Source organism: Camponotus vicinus, unplaced genomic scaffold (genome assembly GCF_025532165.1).
Source record: "Camponotus vicinus isolate PSW18456_S1 unplaced genomic scaffold, iyCamVici1.0 SCAF_13, whole genome shotgun sequence".
Lineage (NCBI taxonomy): Eukaryota > Metazoa > Arthropoda > Insecta > Hymenoptera > Formicidae > Camponotus > Camponotus vicinus.
The window spans coordinates 14,735,562-14,758,863 of NW_028141949.1; the positions used below are offsets into that span (position 1 = coordinate 14,735,562).

General features: G+C 28.6%; 3 protein-coding genes across 7 annotated transcripts; 2 read left to right on the forward strand and 1 right to left on the reverse strand.

Moving 5' to 3' along the window:
- Positions 1-1,978: 1,978 nt before the first annotated feature.
- LOC145964390 (uncharacterized) lies at positions 1,979-18,881 on the reverse strand. Its single transcript, XM_083087067.1, has 7 exons — positions 18,775-18,881; positions 4,184-5,614; positions 3,725-3,988; positions 3,357-3,632; positions 3,074-3,200; positions 2,838-2,993; positions 1,979-2,260 (listed from the first exon to the last, which is right to left on the reverse strand). The coding sequence occupies exons 2-7, from the start codon at positions 5,030-5,032 to the stop codon at positions 2,139-2,141; spliced, it is 1,794 nt and encodes a 597-aa protein (XP_082943193.1). The 5' UTR covers positions 5,033-5,614; positions 18,775-18,881; the 3' UTR covers positions 1,979-2,138.
- LOC145964393 (protein takeout) lies at positions 2,223-7,354 on the forward strand. Of its 5 annotated transcripts, none has more exons than XM_083087074.1 (6): positions 2,223-4,995; positions 5,058-5,185; positions 5,259-5,637; positions 5,914-6,038; positions 6,393-6,633; positions 6,863-7,354. In XM_083087074.1, exons 4-6 carry the CDS (start codon positions 5,966-5,968, stop codon positions 7,302-7,304), a joined length of 756 nt encoding a protein of 251 aa, XP_082943200.1. In that variant the 5' UTR covers positions 2,223-4,995; positions 5,058-5,185; positions 5,259-5,637; positions 5,914-5,965; the 3' UTR covers positions 7,305-7,354. The 5 variants fall into 5 exon arrangements, with proteins under 5 accessions (XP_082943200.1, XP_082943201.1, XP_082943199.1 ...); XM_083087075.1 differs by having other exon boundaries at positions 5,061-5,185; XM_083087073.1 differs by having other exon boundaries at positions 2,223-3,012; positions 4,873-5,185.
- On the forward strand, positions 12,836-22,973 carry LOC145964391 (protein takeout). Its single transcript, XM_083087069.1, has 5 exons — positions 12,836-13,012; positions 13,090-13,296; positions 18,260-18,352; positions 21,712-21,993; positions 22,188-22,973. Exons 2-5 carry the CDS (start codon positions 13,152-13,154, stop codon positions 22,490-22,492), a joined length of 825 nt encoding a protein of 274 aa, XP_082943195.1. The 5' UTR covers positions 12,836-13,012; positions 13,090-13,151; the 3' UTR covers positions 22,493-22,973.
- Positions 22,974-23,302: the final 329 nt, after the last annotated feature.

Genomic DNA, 23,302 nt, shown 5'->3' on the forward strand with positions numbered 1-23,302 from the left:
CAACGATTCTCTCTTCAACATTCTTTTCTGGCATAATGTTTTTTTTCTCTTAACTTGACTGGGGATTCTCGTTTGACACTTGTTGACACAAATTGGCTCTATTCGATGTGTAATTTATCAAATATCTTTAAGAATCAGCATTTAGAGTGACAGCCTTTGTATTCTCATATGTGTCATCATCGTCCATCTTATAGAATTGTAAGATTATCAGATCAATATAAATATTAGTTTATGGAATCAATTTTCGAAACATTTTCATCATTTATATTTTTTGTGTTTGCACGAGATTTGCATTTATTTTGATAATTACTCGATATTTCTGTTTATAATAATAAAATACTGAATAATATTATTTATTGTGTCTTATTTATATTTAATTTGAGATAAAATTGCGCATAGAATATAGGAAAACCTTGCTTATATCCTCTGATTGTTAAACATGAAAGCATAATAAATATCAGTTACGCGAATACGTAATATAGATACATAATAAGATGTGGTAATATGTAATAGTGTTACATATGTAATAGTGTTACATATGTAAGAATGTTAGAAATACAACCTGCATGAAGAATAAAATATGCAAAGTTACGTTGAAAATCACTGTTACTGAAGTTGAAAATGTCAATAAGGACTTTCAGGCCATAGGCCAGGGCTGCGATCTACAGGTACGTTCTTCTCTTTACGGAGAGAGGAGTTACTCAATTTTATTTAACATAAAATCTCGCTAAGAACTCTTTACAGGCAATTGCTCACAACTTCCGACATTGATTTGTTGAATTGACTCCAATAATTAATTTTTTATACTTGAATAGAAAGATTTCCACGCATGTATATATGTAACTGGCAATTCTCGTGCATACAATTATCGCTTTGAATCGTTTCCCGCTAATCATTTACATTCTCTTTTCTTCTTGCAAAGTTCTTGCAAATTTTTGTGATTAACTAAGATTCATAATAATGAGACTCTCGTTAGTATTTATGAAAGATTAAATTTTATCCTGTCATTATATATATCTTACACAATCATTTTTCACGTAATGCAGAATTTTAAAAATAACATCAATTATACGATACACAAATAAACAAAGAATAGCGCTTATAAGAAGAATTAAAAATACTCTCTAAATTTCTTAGAGTGAAGCTTGCACTCGAAAAATTGAGTGATTGGTCAAATCACTCTAGTTAGAGTGATTTTTCACTCATAGGAGTGAAAAATCACTCTAACTAGAGTGATTTGACGAGTCACTCAATTTTTCGAGTGCAAGCTTCACTCTAAGAAATTTAGAGAGTAGAATTCATTATTTAAAAAAATTGAATTGATTGAAATTCTTGAAATGCAAAATTGCAAAACTAATTTACATCTCATCATTACCGTAGATCTAATCGATAATAAATATATAATTGATTAACTATTTATAAGGAAGGATTTGTATAAGCGCGATAAAAGCAACTTGTTCATGTAGAATCCCGGAATACAAAGCGACTTTCGCTAGTGGAATAAAAGAATGAAGATGGTTACTTGAATTTTCCAAATGTCATTATATAAGGGTAATAGATCGTCTCTTCCTTAAGTAAATGTATAAATGTGAGATTTTGTAACTATTTATGAGCGAAGGATTTGTATAAGCACAATAAAAGCAATCTGTTTATATAGAATTTCTTAAATAAACGACATAAGAAAAGATGTTAAAGGAAACTTTTCCTACATTTTTCTTATTAAGAATTTATAATTCTAATTCTAAATTAATTTTGTATAATTATATATATTATATAATTATTTAAAATTATATACATATTATATATTATTTTATATATATAATATAAATAAATCTAACTTTAAAAAAATGCAAGATAAAACTCCTAGCTAAGTAGATATATAAAATTAATTAATAAATATATATAATATTAATTAAAATCCCATTATGCTGAAAAAATGCATAAATATAAGCGAACAAAGATGTCAAAGTAACGATAAATAAATACATGTCTTGAAAAATCGCACGCAAATAAAGGACTAAAATAAATAAATAAAATAAATAAATATATACGCGCAAGATTGGCGAACGGAGACGTATCGCTGGAGGTGCAAAATTCTCGATCGTCCCGGAACACTTGATCGACCAAGCGAAAACTGGTTAATTGACGGGTAAATTCTCGTACATCCTGTAGATCAGCGCGTCGGCCGTTTTCTCGCTGAGCCCCTTAGTGGCAAAGTCGTCGGCGAGCATTGCAGCGATTGCCTCCGCAGCCGTTAAACCTGACGGAGGAAAGTGAATCGGCGTGAATGAGAGATCAATCGAGTTAACATCGCACGGGATCGTTTAGTCGCGGGGCCGTTCGGTCGCGTTCGCAAGAAAGTGAAGAGGACTTTTACTCTCTCGCGAGCTCTCGGGATACGTTTCGACGACTCTCGATCCGCGATGCCGATCACGCACGTTTCATCTTAGTTTCTTCTTGAGCAGAGTTAAGCCGTGCGACAGAAGCCAAGAAACGTATCTGCGAAATTTTAAGATCTCGCAAACACGTGACTATCCCCCGCGCGATTATTCGCTTGAAACTTTATACACCGTTTATATAATTGACACCTGATCGATATCGCCATATAACGAGTCGCGAATCGACGTTACTTTCCAAGAAAGAATTCATCAAGTAACTACGGAAGAGCCGTGCGACAGTCGCGTAACAAACACAAATGTGATTTCACGTAATCGTCAAGACCGGCTTTAAAGCTATCGATTGATTTATTCTGATAGTCGATAGCTAATTTATTGTTCTCCCTCTTTGAGAGAACAGTAATCGCGAATACGCTATTATTTATAATCGTATATACTTACCGTAATTGAGAATAACTTGCACTGGTCCCGCCTCGTTCATACCTTGAAGACTGATTTTCTTGTCCTTGGCGGACAATTTGGCTCTAGCAGCACGAATGATAATCAGCTCTTCGTTCAGCTTCTTCAGTTCCAATGTAAAATCGCCCACTACATCGGCTATAGAAGCAACAGAGAAGTATACATTAATTTTCATCAATTTTCGCGCGCAATCTCATCGCATGCAAGTTTTTCCTTACTAAAGTTTCCGGTCAACAGGCCATTGCCACGTAACATCTCCTTTCCCACTTTTCCCGTAAGCGTGTATTGAGACTTGACGCGAAGCAGCGGGACGCGTATTCTCAAAATCACACGCATCACGTCGTCCTAGAGAATTTTCAGAATATGTGAGAAACAATAGATATAGAAATAAATTATTTTCTTTTTTCTCTCATAAACTCACGGATATGTCAGAGAATATTAAAGAAAATTTTTAAACGATTCAAAACGTGTAAGATTTGAATAAAAAAATATTGATTTTACTTCATAAGCTTCCTCAAGATGTGCTCGCTTTGTTCTTCTGGTATCACTGATATTTTGAGAAGCGCTATCATTTCTCACGTCCATTCCGCCATAATGATAGATCAACTGCATGCCTTCTTCAAAGAATCCCTGCTGCTCCTGATAACTCTTCGCATACCTAGTTAGATTCCTCAAATTTTTAGCTTCCATGGCAGCTTTAACCAGGTCATTCCTCTTCCTCAAGGCTTCGCCCTCCGTAAAATTGTGAATAATAAACCTTGTATTTTCTCGAATGTCCTGAATTCAAAATGTTTTGCGAATCATGCAGAAACTGATAACTTGAAAAAGAGAGAGAAAGAACCACAAATATAAAAAAAAAATAAAAATACCTTCATGACATCCTCGATGCCATATACTTGTCGGCTCTCTACAGGATTGATGCCCAAGTTACCGAAATGTTTCATACTTCCATTAGCTTTGTCATCCGCGTAGACAATATCGATGTAACCTGTTCGCTCTATCACTCCGTTTCTCGATAATTTAGCATTGCTCAAGGGGTTCGATCGTAAAGAATGTTCTTTATTATACAACGCAAGCGGTCTTGCGTCACCCTGACTTTTCAACCTAGTTTCGACTGTTTCCGACGCAGAAACCTGTTTTATTAAATTTTGTAGTTTGAAAGTTTCTGCATATTAATTACGTTGTCACTAATGTTACTTCAGTCTAATATATACGGAAAGTTTATATAAAAATATTATATAATAACAAAAATAATATAAATAATATTGTAATGTATAATTATTTTGTATAAATTATGCAGGGAACAATTAGATAAATCTTAATCAAACCTCAACATCCTCGATTCGCCTTCCATATCTGTCATCAGGGTCTTGTCGTGGTTCATATTTCTGGCTACCTTTCTGATTTCCCCTAAACTGGGAATCCTTTGAATCTCCACAATCAATTATCTCTTCATTGCTTCGCGAGCTTCCCTGATATCCTTGAATGTCACTTGCCCTCTGTGCGTAGATAGGCTGAACATAACTCGGATGTTTGAAATCTTTGAAATTCTCGGGATTTGTCTCAAAATTGCTCGACGCTTTTAAATTGCCCCTATGAAAACCATCGAATCTGGCATCAGAACGAAAAGGCGTCCGCCGATTATATTGTTGATTTTGTTCAAATGTCCTCGAACCGTCTTGATCTTGTTGCAATTTTTCAAAGTGAGCTTCCTGATAACGCGAAGACGGTCTGATATCAGTGGCTCGATTCACGGGCGAAACGACGTCTTCGAAATTCTCTTTCGGCACATTAGGTTCTCTCATCATGGTATGGAAACTATATCTGATGGAATCTATGTCTCTGATATTGCTGTAGCTCACGTATCCGGCCTCGAAATCGCTCAAGTTAGAGTTAAGTTCGCTGCGAGCGACGTGGATACTCTCCAAGATCGATTCGTTGAGCCCGACAATTTCCAAGTTTTTTAGAATCACTCTGTAACTGGTCTCACCTTCAGATTGATCAATTTTGATTATAGGTACCCTCAACGGATCCAGCTTGCCAATCTTCGTCAGACCTCCTGACACCATCTTATTCCAGAACATCTGGGACATTTCTAACAACGCGCATCTCGCCAAAGTTATCGTAGAGAGTATTAGAAGTATGTAAAAGATGTTCTGTGACTCCAATCTTGACATTTTGTCTTTGTAATTAATTTTTCAGAAGGTGACAGGTGACAGGTGGTTTTCAAATGTCTGCAAATTTCGTTAAATTCGATAAAGATGTCGAATTTATCGTATCTTGATACGATTGCAGAATTGAACGGATACTTCTTCAGATTCTTCAATAAGGTACGTCGATTTCCCAAACGTAGATTGGTTTATAAATCAACACTAAAATAATACTGATGATAATGAATATTAGCAGGAAACATGCAACGATCGTGCACATCAGCATTCGATTCAACATATATTGCGCTTCGTTGATTTTTGGTACTCGACGATTCCACGCAACATCTCGGGAATGAGGATTCTTTACAAAATCAAAAAAATATCGACGACGAGTACAAACTATCGACTGCAAGTCGACGATGCATTCGCGGGAAGTTTTTATAGTCGATCGTGGAAGAGCATAAGGGATCTAGGCCATGGACCAATCTTATATGATGCTGGCTAACTAAGTGGCTCTTAGTCAGACGTCGATATATTTTCTTCGCATTTCCTTAAATTTCCCTATTACATGGTGATGTAAAATGGAGAGCAAGGTCCTCGGACGGCCTTCTGTTACGCGGCAGATCATTATGGTATAAATAGAAATTAAAATTTCAAATAGATATATTTTGTCAAGAGTTATAAAATTACATGCAAAAATTATAATATTAAAAAAAATAAATTAAATTACAAAAAAATGAAATTAGACTTTAAATTAAGTTGCATGAGAAAATAGGACGCAAGTTATTTTATATCGAACAAGCACTTTAACTCGTAAGTAAAGGAGAGCAATGAGAGGGGAGACTATTAAAATCGCGCAATCAGCACATTGCGATAATTGATTGTAAAATTCACATTTTTTTTTTCAGCATTCCAGCGCGCCGATGAATTATTTCACATGCGGACTTCATTGTAGTCACAATGCACACAAGCGCGAATATATTTGCATTTTTGCTGATAACTGGTTTTATAGCAGTGAAATCTCGAGATATACGTAAGTAAAATCAAAATTACTTTATAAGAGATAGTAGTTTATATTTCATTATATATTGAATATGATAATATTTATCTTGTAAAAGTGTTCCATAAAATTAAATCTTTCGAAATTTGATATCTCACGTAATAATTTTTATACATAATAATTATTAATATAATATTATAGCAGATAATACATTGTATACTATATACAATGTTTTTGTTAATTTATCTTCTAATAATTTGTATATTTCATATAAAATATTAAATATTATCTATAATTGTTAAGTGTTAATTATTACATTATTAATTATTAAATATTATATTAATCACAAGAAAAATAGCGATTAAAAAATATCTATTTTCTTTGTAGCATCATTTCTGAAGATATGTCACCGCAATGATCCGAATCTAAACGAATGCGTAAAACGAAGCATAGACTCGTTAAGACCTTATCTAAAAACAGGCATTCCAGCATTACAAATACCGCCTTGTGAGCCACTTCGCATATCACAAATTGAAATCAGTCAAACAGCTGGTCCAATTTCCATGAGATCGACATATACTGATATCGAGATTCAAGGTGGAACAAATTTTATCTTAAAAAACGTCAAGTAAGTTCCATGATAGATTAAATTAAAAAACACAATTCATATAAATTCACCTTGCATTTAAAAAAAATTTGATCTTGTAAAACTTTTTTGGTTTATTTAAAGTTAATTTTGATAAATTTTATTCTCTAATAATTTCGATAAATTTTATTTTATTAATTAAATCGTATATCAAAATTATTTGTATCATAAATTCTATTGCACGCAGAACTTATATGGCATGCTTTTTCAGAGTTGACGTCGATAGGGATTGCGTTAGGTTGAAACTGTACCTTCCACGTCTTGAAATGACCGCGCACTACAACATGAACGGAAAGATTTTATTGTTGCCAATAAACGGAAACGGATTAGCACGTGGTAATTTCACGGATATTGAAGTCATAGCTACTGTTCAAGGTGAACGTTATCAATCTAAGAAAACTGGCGAGATTCATTTTCGTGTGATCGACCTTTACGTGGACTTTGACGTTGGACACGCCAATATCTATTTGGATAATTTATTCAACGGCGATGGTACTTTATCCAATGCTATGAACCTCTTCTTAAACGACAATTGGAAAATTATAGCAGCCGAAATTAAGCCAGCTCTCGAGAATACCGTTTCAGACATGTTTAAAACATTCTCGAATGAGATTTACTCAATGTTTCCAATGGACACATTATTACCACCTTAAATATAGTAGTTGTTTTGTGTTTATTTTTTATCAATACAAAAACTTTTAAATGTAGATAAACTTTTCTATATACATATATAGACTTGTAATAAATATTGTAATACAGAATTGTATAATATACAATTAACATTATCAATATCAAAAACATATTAATATATACCTTCACATCCAATAATTCGCAAATACATAAATTGTGCGAAAACAAATAAAAATATAAAATTTCTTTACTTAAATGAAATTAATAGAATATCTAAATTAAAATAAATTATGAATTAAACAATAATAAAAATTATTTTTGAGCTAATCTATTTTTATTCAATATTTGCGAAATTATCATATACTGTGACAGCATTTATATTTAAAATTAATATTATATGAAAAAGGAATTATAATATACAAATATAATTTATAATAAAATAAATTTATAATATACAAATATAGTTTATAACAGAATAAAATTAATTAAATACACATTATATACATTAAATGTACATGTATATCGTATGTTATTCACATTTGTAATATAAATGTCTGAAAAAATATTACAAAATGATATATATAACATTATATATAATTCTGACTGCAGAACTTTTCTTAAAATTAAATTTAAGTTTATTATTTTAAATTGTAATCTTAAATTTTAATATTTAGTTAACTCTAATATTCATATAATAACTATGACTTATATAATAATAATAATAATTCTAATAGCTCTAATATTCCTAATATCTCTAATATTTGTAATAGTGTTTTAACAATCCTAGTAATTTCATCTTATTTGCTAAGGTAACATAAGGCAAAATCGCAATTATAGAGTAGTATATTTTATTTGCGATTTAATTTTCCGTCTACAAGATTTTTGACTATGTATCATCATATAATAGATATGCAAAAAAATATGTTATTTTACGCATATTTTATACACATTCTGACCAGATTTGGTCATCTATGTTGCATAAATTATATAGTTTATCTCATTTTCTGGTCAAATCTTTTTTTCCTTGATGCTGGCTGTATTTATATATTCGGATTGCTTTACGTTAGAGATATAAATTTAATCAGGAATAGATTGAAAAAGGAAAGAAAGTCCTCCTGCCGAATAATTATGTTGCCAGCAAATAAATATTAATATGTTACATTAGTTTACGATCGTAAAATATTACAATTGTTTATTCGAATTGTTATTTTAATTTTTTAACTTTAATTGATTCAAACCAAGTTATCAATCAATATAAACACATGAACTATAAAAATAATAAACGTTATAGAAACAAGTTCCGTATCGAATTATCACGATTATATATAATTAATAATTATGTATTTTTTATTAATTAAATAGAGTGAAATCTACTATATACTATATAATTGAAATACTTTGTATCTTTCTTTAGTTTAATGTAACTTATTTAATTAAATATGTATAACTATATGCGTATAATTTATTTAATAATTAGAGATTGGAATCACAGACTGGAATTCGGTCATGATTTTAATTGGGAAGAATCTGAGATTTTGGACAGGGAGTCCTCGTTGGGCAAAAGGCTTGTCTCTGAAATGTTGTTTGTCAAGCGCCAAAAAAATAGCTTGAACTTGCAGAGTGATACAGAGGACTTGCATCATACATTTGCGACGATAATCGATAATTTATCGAAAATATGAGGCATTCGTTCACGCGTCGGTATGTTTGTTATCATTGAGTCAACTGCGCATATCCTTGGTTGAGTCCATGTTTACGTCCTGATAACCGAGGACATATTTATACAGTTTGTCATTGAATCTCGAACCGACATGAGGCGCACAGCGGTATACTATATTATTAATTGTAAAAAGCGCGGAATCTGGTGAGCCATGCTTCTAACTATTAATTTAAGCAAAAAAGCTTATTCACGTGTAATATCTTTCGGTATTTATTTTATTATTTTTACTCGATTTGTTAGATCTGCTGTGACGTCGCATAGCATAACTATAGTATATTTAATTGACTATTGGAAGCAGAGCGCTTACTAGACCTCCGCGGGACGCAATTTAGCATCACCTACGCGTCGAGAACAAATTCGTTCAATGTAACGCGTCACTATCTGTAACATATATTGTTAACATCGCACTGAAGAAGGATCAAAAGATGATCCGAAACGTACGTTTTTTGTTATTATAATGTGTTTTTTAATAAACTAATACTGAAAAAAGAAAGAAGTGTTGTTGCTTCTCTGCGCTCCAACTACCGCGCGTTGGCTCTTATGCCATTTTCTTTTTAATTTTTCGTATAATTTATGTTTATAATATATATACATGCATATACATGCATGTATACATGTATATACATGCATATATGTATATATATACATTTAAGAAATTTATTAAAATTTATTAAAAGTTACTTTCTCAACCAATCTATTATAGCTTACTCAAAACAAAGATATTTATGATGTTATGATATAATATGCTAATATATTTCTCTACATTTTTATGTTAATATTTATTATAATAAGATACTGTATGTATAATACATTCAGACATATATCGTATTTGATATGTCATATTTGAAATTCAATTTTTGTAGATCTATTATTTTAAAATATAATATATTGCTATGACTCACTAACATGCGTAACAGTGGATTTAAATTTCAAATAAATAGGAATTGATGTACGCGCATGCAATTAATATATGTGTGTGAAAAAATAAATAAGTAATATATAAATAATAAATTCATTCTCCAAAATTGCTCCGTCATCGCCAACAATCATTCGTAAAAAATGTATACACTTTATATACTTTGTTATTTTTTTCATTATGATAAATAAACTCGTACACCTTGTACACCCGGCATCCCTGAGTTAAATTAAAACGTGACGACATCCGCGACAATCAAACACGCGATACCTTGTACGGCATAATTTTTCAAAAATTAAATGCGTGACACTTTGTACGGCACTCCCAAATTAATCAGATACGATAAACAAGACATGAGAAATCACATGGCATGCTGAGAACGAATTCAACATATTATTATTTAACCCATTTAATTTTTTTTTTATTTATACATGCATCAATATGTAACACTTTACAGAATATTTTTACGCCGAATATTATACGAATATTTCTCACGTTTTTAATAAATTATTAAATGGACAAATTTTAATAAATTAATAAATTGATTCGTATACATTTTTCATTATGTAAAATATTTAATTCAGTGATTTATTATATTCATTGTTCTATCTTGTTTTTTTTTATTTAAATTATTCAATCTAGGGAATCATAGTTAAATATTAAGTATAAGTTTGCATAAATTAACATTTAATATAAGTTTGCTTTTTCTTTCATTTACAATAGACTAGTTTGTATGTCGAGACATATATTTTTTTAATAATTAAATTTCAATATTTGCATTATAAAAATAATTTCTCAATAATATTTTATATAACCAAATATTTTTAAATATCATACATTTAATTAATTTAAATAATTTATGAACCTCCTTTTTTGACGCGTTTTTTGCTCCTTCAAACTGTTAACCATCATTGCACTCGAGTACATTCAAGAATCATTTCTTAGGCTGTCAGAAATCTCAGAAATTCCCTTACATGATTAAAATAGCTTGTAATTATATATACAATTTATGTGACAAAAAAGCATTACATACATATGTATTATAAGCATCCAATTCATGTTTTTGACAATTCATAAATTTGTTAAGTAGCTTTCATGTTAAGTAGCTTTCTTCACTTCTACTCTTTTTCATTGCAATTTTCTTATCTCTTTCCTCTATGTTTTTCTCTTTCTGTTTGTCAACAAACTCATCTCTTAAAATGTAATTACATAATCATATAATTACGCAATTTGCCGCAATTCTTTGCTAAAGAGTATTCTACTTGCTTCACACTTAATTATTATTTATGCTTGCGTTATTTATTTTTAAACGATGTAAGAAAGATAAACTATTCTGATTCTATAATTTTGAAATTATTTTTAATATTAATAGATATTCATTTTTTTAGAATGATATGCAAATTATATAATAATTGATATATTAGTACTTATTTATTTATTGATTGATATTTATAATTTATATTTTCAATTAATATTTAAATTTTTGAAATAAAATCGCATTATAATAGATATTAGTAAGCTAGCTTATTTTATATTCTTTAGTTTTTAAAAAATATTTTTAAATAATTTGTAAAAATATAGTATAAATATAAATGTATGATTCAAAAAATATAATGAAAAGTAATATTCCTCCGAGAACGAATTTAAGGAGATAATGAAGCATTAAATAGTCATGCTTGAACAAGCTGTCAATCATCGCAGAATAAAACCAATTTAATTGATTATTTTTATTGTTTTACAGTCCAATGCATATGCTTTTAAGTGGCAAGTGAAGTTGAAAGTATTGAAAAAAGTAAGAATTTATTATTACCCATAAATTGTATATGTCAATGCAGACATATACAATTAATTAATTTGAAATAACAATGAGAATAGTATTAATAAGACATATTTGTGAATAATATACAATCTTTGAATTGTACAGAAACGTCTTCTAGTTCTTACATATGTGTAATAGCTCGAAAAATTGAGATATTTTAATTTCATTTTTCATCCTGTCATGATTAGATTAATTTATAAGTCAGAAAAATTATTTTTAATTTCCTTATGAAGGAAAACATGTATTAAGTAATTATGACATTAATTGTGACAAATAATTTAAATTTTACCTAAGCTATTTTGAATTTGTTCTCTATACAATATACGCATTTATATTATGCATTTATAACTATAAGGTCTTATTTTTCATTGCCGATCTTTCTGTATCATTGTGAATTCGATTGGAAAATCAATTCATCAGTGTTACTTTTAATTTCTTCTTCAGTGATATTCAGTGAAAAGATCTATATAACAGTCTCTTATACATATATGTAACGACTTATCAATATAAAATATATATATAAGATTGAAATAGGAATGTATTTTTTCTCTTTCCATTTAATTGCATTTCATGAATTGTGTATATGTCACAAAACTTTTGATGAAAATAAAATTTATTACATTTTAAATACTCTGTGTTATTTAATACTCTTATTGAATTACTTCTCTAATATTGTTTTGCATCTATATTACTTTGAGATTATTATATCAAAGAAAAAATAATAATAGATAATAATAGATAAATATGCATTGCAAATGTATAAAACGTAAATTCTTTTTTATTTGTCTCTAATGATCTACCTACATAATTATAGTTGTAAAAAAGAAATTCATAATAATATGCACGTAAATAATTTTTTAAAACATGAGAAATTATACATTCTTCGAAATATCAAGTAACGCACATTTTCCATGATCGTCGCAATCGTATGCAAATTTCATATGCAGTCGGTCATAGAAGATCGATTGCTGAATACAGTGTCCTAGTAAATGTGGAAAGAGGTGGCCACAACGACGGCTTCTTAAAGTCGAAGGCAGTAGTGGTGCTTTCTCAGAGTAGGGGAATCCCCACGCATATAAGACAGGATATGAAGGGGTCCCGTTCTTAGTTTATCTTAAAGTATAGTCGTTTAGTCATCGGCGGAACCCTTCGATTCTTTTATTTTTCTTTCCTCGATATCGATTATGTTTTTTCTGCAATCTTCGTGCCAAGAAAGCTGCCGGTCTTTCAGCTAAAAATACGATACACGCACACAAATTTGCACAAGTGTCTTTTTGTAAGTGTCCCTTATTGGAAGGGAAGGAAAGGGGTAATTAATCGCACGAGGCTAAAGATGTGTTCGCATTTTTACAGAATTAATTAATCAGAACGAGAAAGTGAAGAGTGTCGTGTCTCTCGAGAAGAGTACAAGCAGAATGATCTTCGCGAGGGTAGCTTCCGTCCTGCTTCTGGCACTCTACTCAAACGTCTTACTAGTGTCCTGCGAGGATCAGAACGTTACGGAAACCAACGTTACGGAAGCCAGCCTTACGGAACTCAATGAGCCGGATTTCGCCACTCGTAAGATCTGTGTCAAAATGATTTTTTCACTTATAAACTGGCATACGCCTTGTCCTTCACATAGTTGTTAGGGACTGAGACATTGGTTTGACATTGATTGATATGCAGCATGCGGATTTATTAGTCACAGATCTTGAGGATAATATTCATTACTTATTTGATCGCAAATCATGTCACATTCCGCGTATTTTATTTCTCATTTGAATCACAACCGTGCAGTGATTTTTAAAACTAGCTAACCTTATTAAAGCATGCATTAAAGCACACTTAGAATATTCATCAATTATTCAAGGCATATTTGTTCTAGTTATTATATAATATTATTTATATTATTTATGTAGATAATATTACTGATTTAATTTATATTTTTATATTTGAACTTATATTTTTAAATCTTGCATTTGAATAGTTGTGGTTTTTAAAATATTATATAATTATTTAATAAAATGTTGTTGGAGGTACACACACTAATGATTTAAAAGTCGAGAAAGCTAACATTCTTTCGGTTGCATTTCCGGAAAAAGTTTGTGTTATTATTCTGCTATTATTCCGATAATCTTTGTTAATAATAATTTGATGATAATTTGATGATTTGATTTATTTTTAAATTAGACTACGTTTAGACTACTTTTACGTTTATATTAATTTGAAAAGGAAATGGAATTTTTTGCTTCCTTTCATTGTTGTTTACTTCACTTTGAGGAATGCAGTAGCACAGTGATTACGTGTACAAAAGACAATAGGAAATGATTACATACGAGTGTAATCTCACTTCGCGTTTTCATTCGCATTTTTTGCCGAACATCTCGAGCGTATCTACCTTTCTCTTTCGTCACAGTTCAAAGGAATACAAACAATGGATGCAGCGTGTGATTACATGACGGAAACTAGTTGTCTTGATTGCACCTGCACTTTCCGCGATCGCAACTGCTAATTATCGGAACTCTTTCACGACATTTTGACAATTCGATTTTAGAGATACTTACAGTCAAATTTATATTTGATCTTCTCAAAGCATTCTCGATTAAAATTTTACTCGCGTGATAAAGTGTATTATTATTCTATAATGATATATATTATTTTGTCTACAATGAAAGCATATAATATTAGAGATTTTAAAATCTTATCTTTTCATAAACGCACAATATAAACCTAATTAAGAAACTTATTATACATATTTGTATAATAAGATCAATCAGAAGTGTATTACTTTCAAATTTATAAATATTCTAATTTTGTATTATATAAAAAATCTTATACGTGATAAATGACTATTCAACAACAAGTTTCATGCATTGCATTTACTATGTAAATTAGTTTCTTACAAGCAAGTTACAATTTCTTGTCATAATTTTTATCTGTGCTATACATATATTGCCTTATTATCTTTATTATATCGTTTTTACATTTTTCTACAGCAATTTTAAATTTCTTGTCATAATTTTTATCTGTGCTATACATATATTGCCTTATTATCTTTATTATATCGTTTTTATATTTTTCTACAGCAATTTTAAATTAATAATTGTAAGCAATTAAAAAAGAAGTGCAATATCATACATCTTCAGTTTCAATTATATGAATATTATATAATGAGAATAATTTTTGTTATATTAACATAATAATTTATGTTATACTAATCTTTTTTTATAACTATTGGAATTTTTATGATAACTATTAGATATTTATTTATGATAACTGTTAGAATATTAGATGCAACTCTGAATTTGTTTGTGAATTACAAATATATAATTAAAAATACAGATGAATTCACTACTAACACAATTTTGCGATGCTGCAAATAAGAGTCAATAAAATTTCACTACAAACCGATAAATTTTAATGCATTAATTAATAAAATTAATAATACATCATACCATAATATTTTCTTTGTAAACGCGATTATTTTGTTTTGCATGCTGAAATTCGCACTTGCCACATCGCGATGTGCACTTTTCGTTCAACATTCCTAGAAATAATAATAGCCCAAGACTAGCAAAATAATTCGCATGTACGAATATGACGCAAAGCGACGTGCACATTGGTCCTCATCGATATAATGCCTCGAAATATGGCGTAACGTTTCTCGACGGCGTGGCGAAGGTTATGTCAGAGATTGCGTAATTCGTGGTGTCGAGGATCGGCAATCGTCCGGAGAAAGTACCGGGTTAAAGCCGGTATTACAACGACATACGCAAAGCACCGCCGATTTTCTACTCTGTATACTTTACGTATTACCTAAGCGCCGACATTTTTTTAAGGAAGATAAATGCTGAATTCGCGAATCAGACTTTAAACATGAAGATTAAATCACATTCCTCTTTTTCCTGAATACGAAGTCTTTGTTAAAAACTCTCGGTCTGTATTAAGAGGAATTATACCTAATATTTATGTAATAATTACGAGATATTTTTCTACATAAACATTTTTTAGATAAAAATCATCAGAATTTTTTATTTAAATTCTCATGAATTATAGACTACTTTGTAAATCATTAAAGAAAACTAATTAAAATATACAAACGTACATTCACAAATAAAAATAATTTTGATAATATTCTACTCTTAAAATGTGTAATTAATATAAAATGTGTGCATTTCACAAAATATTAAATTAAAAATGAAAAGCATATTATCAATCAAAAGCTTTTTCAAAAAATAATATCCAAGGGATAAAAAAGTGTGGTTTTTCCTTTTATTTAAATAATTTTTTATGTTTCATATGAATATATTAATGCTCATTGTGTTTCTTCTTTTTTTGTCTTTCATTATACGTATCGTTCTTGTACATTGTCGATCATGCGCGTGTCATGAGTGAAAGTGACGACGTAATAGCCATGTGTCAGGTGAACCAGATTCCTACACAAGACATAATATTGATACAAAGATATCAATGTGTTTCTGCTGTTTGACACAGATTTTAATTACGTCAACAAAGGTCAAGAGTCGCCATTGTTAGAAACATTTTACTCAGTCAATTTTTTTCTTATATATGTATATATCTCAGACTCTCTCATTAAAAATGTAAATTAATGCTGTTAGAATATATACAGGGTGTCCCAGCTATATATTTCATTTATCTCAGTTCGTATGTCAAAGAAAAATCGTAAGTAGTAAAGTAAAAATCTCGCTAAACTGAACTAAAAGTCCCATACCATTTTGCAAACAACCACGTAAAATTTTGGGTATTTAATTAAATTTAATTAAAAAGAATTAAATCTACTTATGGTTTTTCTTTGACACACGGTAGTTTGAACACCCTGTATATGAATGCATGCAAATGTATGGGAATTAATTTATTAAATCATAATTTTAAAATTTTTATAAATTCGAAATTATCTTGTGAATAATATATACTCGCTATATTGAATAATTTATCAAAAATAAAATTTTATTAATTAATATATTACTAAAATCACACAAAAATGTAACAATTTATAAATATTAATTTGGATTATTTACGCACTTTTTTAATAAAAAATATAAAAATATGCAATATTTATATTACTAAAATAATATATGTAGTATTTATTACTGATTTATTTTATATGATAGTTTGCTAGTATATTTAAAAAAATTACATACTGTTATATAATACAGATATGTTTCTAATAAAAAATCAATTTATATAGATGGAAAATATGACATCTTCGTAAGGTTTTATTTTTTCGTTAAAAAATAAAAAATTTAATAATTGAAATTGTTATTTAGTAAAAATTTCTTCTTAAATAGAAGTTTATTCCGAATTATTTAAAGTCTCGGAAGTATACAAGTATGATATTACTTTCTCTGATTGACGTTTCTTAAATTTGAAGCGGGTAAAATAGCATCAATTGACTATTAGCCTTGTGAGGTCATTGAAAGTGAGAGTGATTGCATAAAAGATATGAAAGGAAATAGGAAGACGTTGCAGAATAATTCGTTAAAAATGGATGTATGCATAATTCTATGTTAAGCATATTTTTATGTTAATTGTAATTTCCATTAGATCAACTTAATACTTAAACAATATCTCGATAATACAAGAAGAAAAAGTAATATTATTTTAATTGCTCTGACAGCAAATGATCTCAAATAACCTTTGATTATGTAACGATTGTAGCGTATTAATAATAATCACCAACTTTATCCTTATAAGATAATTACAAAATAATGTAGCATTGAATAACAATTTTTATAATGTATTAGAGCATGTTTAAATGATGTATAAACAAATGATCAATTCAAACGATACATACCATTACATAACATAACAAAATTAATGTAACGAAATGTATATAAGTAAATACAAAAAAAAAATAAAACAGCGTCAGATTAATCTTGAAAAAGATTAAAATAAAATGAAAATATATAATAAAAATATTTTCTATTCAGTTTAGCTTTTCTAAGGCTTCTAAGGCTTATTAGTTTAATATCGATTTGATTAGTCTCACTTTTAGTTTTCAATTTTTATTTAAATAATTAATATTTTCGTATGTTGAAAAAATAATAATTATAATAAATTGTTATAATTGCACGATTTTATAATATTTCATTATCTTGATTTGAAAATTGCTTATTTAGTATATTTTATTTACTATTATATTATATTTTATTTACTATTTAATTTTGTTTATTCAAAATTCTATAGCACATTATAGCTCTTCTAAAAAATTGCAAAAGCATAAAATTGCATATCTCAAAGTATCAAGGATCTTTACAGCAATCTGAAATATATGTATGAACTAGCAATTCTGATAAATCTTTTCACAAAAGTATCCACATATACTTAAATTCGAAAATTAGATTACGCATTGAATGTTTAAAAAGTATACTTAAGAAAAATTAATAGAAACTAATGGAGATATGCTAATAGATTATCAAACTTTATTGTAAAAATTATTATTATATTGCATCTATTATTAATTATATAATGTTCATTGCGCAATGTCTGATCGCATACAATCAAGTTTTCTTTTTTGCAGCCGAGTACATATTACCGTGCAGTAGAAAAGACCCAAAGATTGAATCGTGTTTTCTTGGTACGCTCAACCATATTCAACCATACTTGGTGAAAGGTAAGTAAAATGCACGTGCTCACCATGAATACACATATGGTCATGAAATTGGCAAATTGCTCCCCGATACATTGATAAAATTGTAATAATAATATGGTGTAAATATATATTGTAAATGTGTGTGTGTGTGATAATGAAAATTAAATATATATTGCTTGCTATAAATCATTAATTGCATGCTATAAGCTATTATAATCGTGCACGATTTATCATCTTATAGCTAAATCATTACTTTCGATACATTTTATATTTATTTATTGCAAAATGTTCATATAATCTGATATAAAAAGAAATAAATTAATTCAGTGAAAAATTAATATGTAATCCATGATATTGTAGAAATTTTTTATTCGTTCGATATATATTTCAGCGGACCAAACTTTTCTTTTAATCTCTATTTTTATCGAATTTATATAACGCACCGGTTAATACAGTTGGCAGATCAATTAAACTTGTAGGCAGCAAAATGTTAGTACCAATTGTTACGTAAAGCAGGTTTTCATGTTTTAAGAGAGTACTGCAAGCTTTCATCGTGATTAACTGCGAAATATTGCGAAAATTTATATATGTAATTTAGACCTTTATAATAACGTTTTTATATAATAGATAAAGTCAGAAATTGAAGATTCATAGAACAATATGCAATTACACGCACGATGTTGCAAAATATGATAATTAATGTTGAAAATAATTTAAATTACATTTTTATATAATTATGTAATTTATATTCATAAATTATATTTATAATTATAATTTAATTATGATACCTAATCTATATGATCTATATATATACATATTTCAAAAAATTAAATTAACGTTAAAGTACATAATAAAGAGAAATAGAAATATATACATTTTTTCTTATTACATACATTTTAATGTCAATTTAAAGTAACGTCTAAAATAATCAATATTTTTAAAAATAAATTCTACACAATTAAATTTTTTATTTTTTTTAATAGTTTCATAAAGAATTACATGTCGTATATTACATACCTTAAAGTTACTCCATCATTATTTGATGCCTCCTTGGCCTCTTCTTTTTTCTTTGTTTTTTTCTTGTTGTTCCTTCATGGCACTCATTTGCGAACGATTAATTACAATAATGCACGCACTAATCAACGAAAATCAATAATCGCGCGGCACTTTATACGGCACTCCCGATGTTAATCGCGTGTTTTATCACATTAGACCACAAAATGAAAAGTGAAGTAAAAATTATAATTGCATAAAAATATATATTTGAAATTGACCAGATTTATGCGTCACTGCCACGATAATTCTACGTTCTGTAATGAATAATAAACTTTCGCATTTTAAGACAATTATGTTCTCGCATTATAATATAAGTGACTAAATACAGAAATTAGATTTAATTTCAACAGAATATACGAAAATATGTCATTACTTTATTGACATTCGCGTATGATAAATTTCGAGCTTAGAATTAATCATCAAACACGTTTTAATACAGTACTGATACAATCGCGATGCGATATATTATACGAATCGATTTAATTGTTAAAGTTAAGACACGATAATAGAATGTCTGAAAGTGTGCATAAAATAAAAATTCAATTACACGCGCGATATATTTCAAAGATAAGAAGTTCGCGAAATAAATGTGTTATTAATAAACGGATTTTATATTTTTATCAATATTTCTCATTTTTTTGTTAAATGAATTATCCAATTTGATAATTTTTGACCCTACTTTCGATACGGAAGAAAGCGAAAATAATAGATAAATTATATTTAAATTTAAAAAAATCAAGAATTTGATAAGAAATATATTCGAAGATCCAAGCATCAAAGAAATTATTGTCATTCTACATATCTAGATAGGAATAATTTATAATTGTCATTCTATATTTTAATTCGATGTTTATTTCAAATTAATCGCGCAAGGCATCTGCTTCGATATATAAATAACTATGAACTTTGATTGTGGAAATTAATTAATTAAGCGAATTGATAATCGCCAGTATCACAATAATTATAATAATCGTATATAATAATCTGTAATCGAAAATAACCGTAAATTGATATCTTCTATTTATCGCGATCACGTTTCGAGAAATAATACGATGTCGAAATGTTCGACACCACTCGAGTCTCACGAATGACAACAGAACGATTGTACATAAACAAACTGTTTTATACGTACATAAAATTCGATACGAAATACTTAACACGAAATAAATGCATGCACAAAATATGTTATGTACGCGTGTGTTACGTTGAATCTTGAATTAATTATTAATAAACGGATAAATGTGTCGTTTCGTCGTTTTTTATTACTTGAATTGCTCGATCTTACTATTTATATTTTATTACGCGTTCTTCATAAATCATATACAAATTAATTAATTTCAGCAAAGTTCTCTATAACACGAGATGAAAAAACAAAACATGCAATTGACAGTTACTGTCTTTTATTGCGCCATTTTCTATTTCAAATAACTATATCGTGCAAAATACCTGCTTTACTATATAACTAATTGTCGCTTTAACATTAACAAATTAACTCCGCAGATTGATTCTTAATAATTATCGATCGTAATAATGTTATTTACCTCTCGGTATTTGTCGCTTTATTATATTTCTGGTCAATTTCGAAATAATACAATGACGTACGCAGCACTTCGTACCTCTTCGCTCGAGCGTCGCCGCGCGAATGACAACAAACACGACTCTGCTGCGTAACGCAAGTCGCGAATGCCGGCGCCGTGTATGCAAAAAGTGTGTGTTGATGTCACGAAATATTTGAAACGTAAAAACACTAATTTATATTCTATTTTCTCTTGTATTAAATCTCTCTTGTATTAATTTCGATATTCTTAATTTTAATGCCTATTTTAAAGGATAAAATTTACTTTTATTGTTTACTTGAAAAATTATTATTTATATTTACATTAATATTTATTCTTTCTTTTTCTCTTTCTTACATTTTTACGTCTTATGTGAGAAAAGTAAAATTGTATTATTTTAATAAGTCGATAAAATTATGACATGTAATTAAATTTCCAAAAGAAAGTATATTTATATCAAATAATAAAAAGATTTTATTATTAAATTGATTATTGAATTAAAATTACATAATATAAAATTTTTTATATAAAAAGTTTTGTAAAAAAAAATCTAGAAATGGGAAGATAGAATAATAAACAATAAATCTTTGTGGATTTATTTAATTTTCACACATAGTTCTTGGAAAAAAATCAATATCGTTATTTTTATATCAAATATCATAATAAATAAATGTTGACTATTATTATTAATATTTTCGTAATTTTTAGTAATCCTCATCTTGAGAAAGAGAAAAAAAGGATATGCTTCTTAATAAAATTCTTTAACAGGTATTCCAGAGCTAGATTTGCCTTCAATCGAACCACTTGTGATTCCCGAATTAAAGATAGAAAATGGTCAAGGTCCGGTGCGTATTAGAGCATTCTTTACTAACATCACTGCGATAGGACCAGGAAACTATAGCATCAGCAAAGTACGAGTGAATATATCATCATATAGGATCGATCTTTATCTATCATTGCCTAAAATTGAAGTTCAAGGAAACTATGATATCAATGGGAACGTACTCCTTTTCCCCATACAAAGTCACGGCAATTTTTGGGCATTATTCGGTAAGTGTTTTGTGTGAAAAATATAATAAAAAGCACAATAATTTTATAATTTTATAATTTTTAAAAATAAAAATATTGTAGGATATGGTTTCCTCATAATATAATTATTATATATTATATATTATTATATTATACATTATTATATATTATAATAAATATATATGTTAGCCTTTCTTCTTTTTGTTTTATTTTAGGTAACGTAGAGGCAATCGCTCGCATACAAGGTGTTGAAGAAGTGAGAGAGGGAATTCGCTACATGCAGATTTCTCGATTGCTGGTCGATTTCAATCTCGGTCGAGTCAGATTTCGCATAATGGATCATCTAAACGGCAACAACGTGATCGGACAAGCAATGAATCAATTTCTAAATCAAAATGCCAAAGAGATAATCGAAGAAATGAGACCGGCGGCTAGTGCTAGTATTGCTAAACATTTTAAAGAATTTTTAAATAGCGCTTTCAGCAAACTGCCCTTGAAAATCTGGATGCATGATACGTAATAGTTTACGTTTTTCACAATAGCGTACTAAATTCACACACTATAGACTTTATAGAAAAATTCATGCAACATTAATCTCTTTAGATTAACAAAGTCTAAAAGTACAAATCAGATTGCCATCATTTTAATGTTCAGTATTAACATTTTTTTTTTTTCAAATCATTCAGTATCGTTTTTGTGATAGACCTCGTATTTCGAATCTACAAAATATATACATATAAATGTAAATAATAACGATGAAATCTGTTATATTTAAAGCGATTTGAAAAAATACAATAAAATCGATTGTCATTTTATGACATTAAAATTAAGTTTCATTAGTAAATTAATTAATAAAATCATATACGTATACATATATATATATATAATACGTAATTTTTGCAGACTTTTATTAGTTATATTAAACGTTTAATTTGTAAGTCGTGTGTGGATTATAGCATTACCATTTATATCAGACACGTATGTTTCATACAAATAATTATCACATATAAAAATTATTTTTCACAACAAGATAAATAAATATGTCTACCTCGAAATAAAGAATTTTATTCAAAACACTTATGGCGTTTTTATTAATTATTTTCATTAGGGTAAAATTATTTCTAAATGGTTCAGAGAATCGTTAAATTAATTTTTAGGTAATAATATGGAAGAAACTTACACAATTAGTAGTAAAAAATTTCTTAGAAATCTCTTACTTTATTCTAGGTTTCTTCAAAATTGTTTAGTTTTTTAATTACCTTCATTTATTAATTATTTATCTAAGATATTTAAAATAAGTATCAAAAATTAGAAGAACATTTATTGATTA

Bases quoted from the DNA above. Each gene is read 5' to 3' on its own strand.
- LOC145964391 (XM_083087069.1), top strand. From the start codon at position 13,152: ATGATCTTCGCGAGGGTAGCTTCCGTCCTGCTTCTGGCACTCTACTCA. The intron at 18,353-21,711 runs GTAAGTAAAATG...ATTCTTTAACAG, and splicing joins TCAACCATACTTGGTGAAAG to GTATTCCAGAGCTAGATTTG. The intron at 21,994-22,187 runs GTAAGTGTTTTG...GTTTTATTTTAG, and splicing joins CAATTTTTGGGCATTATTCG to GTAACGTAGAGGCAATCGCT.
- LOC145964393 (XM_083087071.1), top strand. From the start codon at position 5,966: ATGCACACAAGCGCGAATATATTTGCATTTTTGCTGATAACTGGTTTT. The intron at 6,039-6,392 runs GTAAGTAAAATC...TTTTCTTTGTAG, and splicing joins AGTGAAATCTCGAGATATAC to CATCATTTCTGAAGATATGT. The intron at 6,634-6,862 runs GTAAGTTCCATG...ATGCTTTTTCAG, and splicing joins TTTATCTTAAAAAACGTCAA to AGTTGACGTCGATAGGGATT.
- LOC145964390 (XM_083087067.1), bottom strand. From the start codon at position 5,032: ATGTCAAGATTGGAGTCACAGAACATCTTTTACATACTTCTAATACTC. The intron at 3,989-4,183 runs GTTTGATTAAGA...TTAATAAAACAG, and splicing joins GGCGAATCGAGGATGTTGAG to GTTTCTGCGTCGGAAACAGT. The intron at 2,261-2,837 runs GTAAGTATATAC...TTCCTCCGTCAG, and splicing joins GCAAGTTATTCTCAATTACG to GTTTAACGGCTGCGGAGGCA.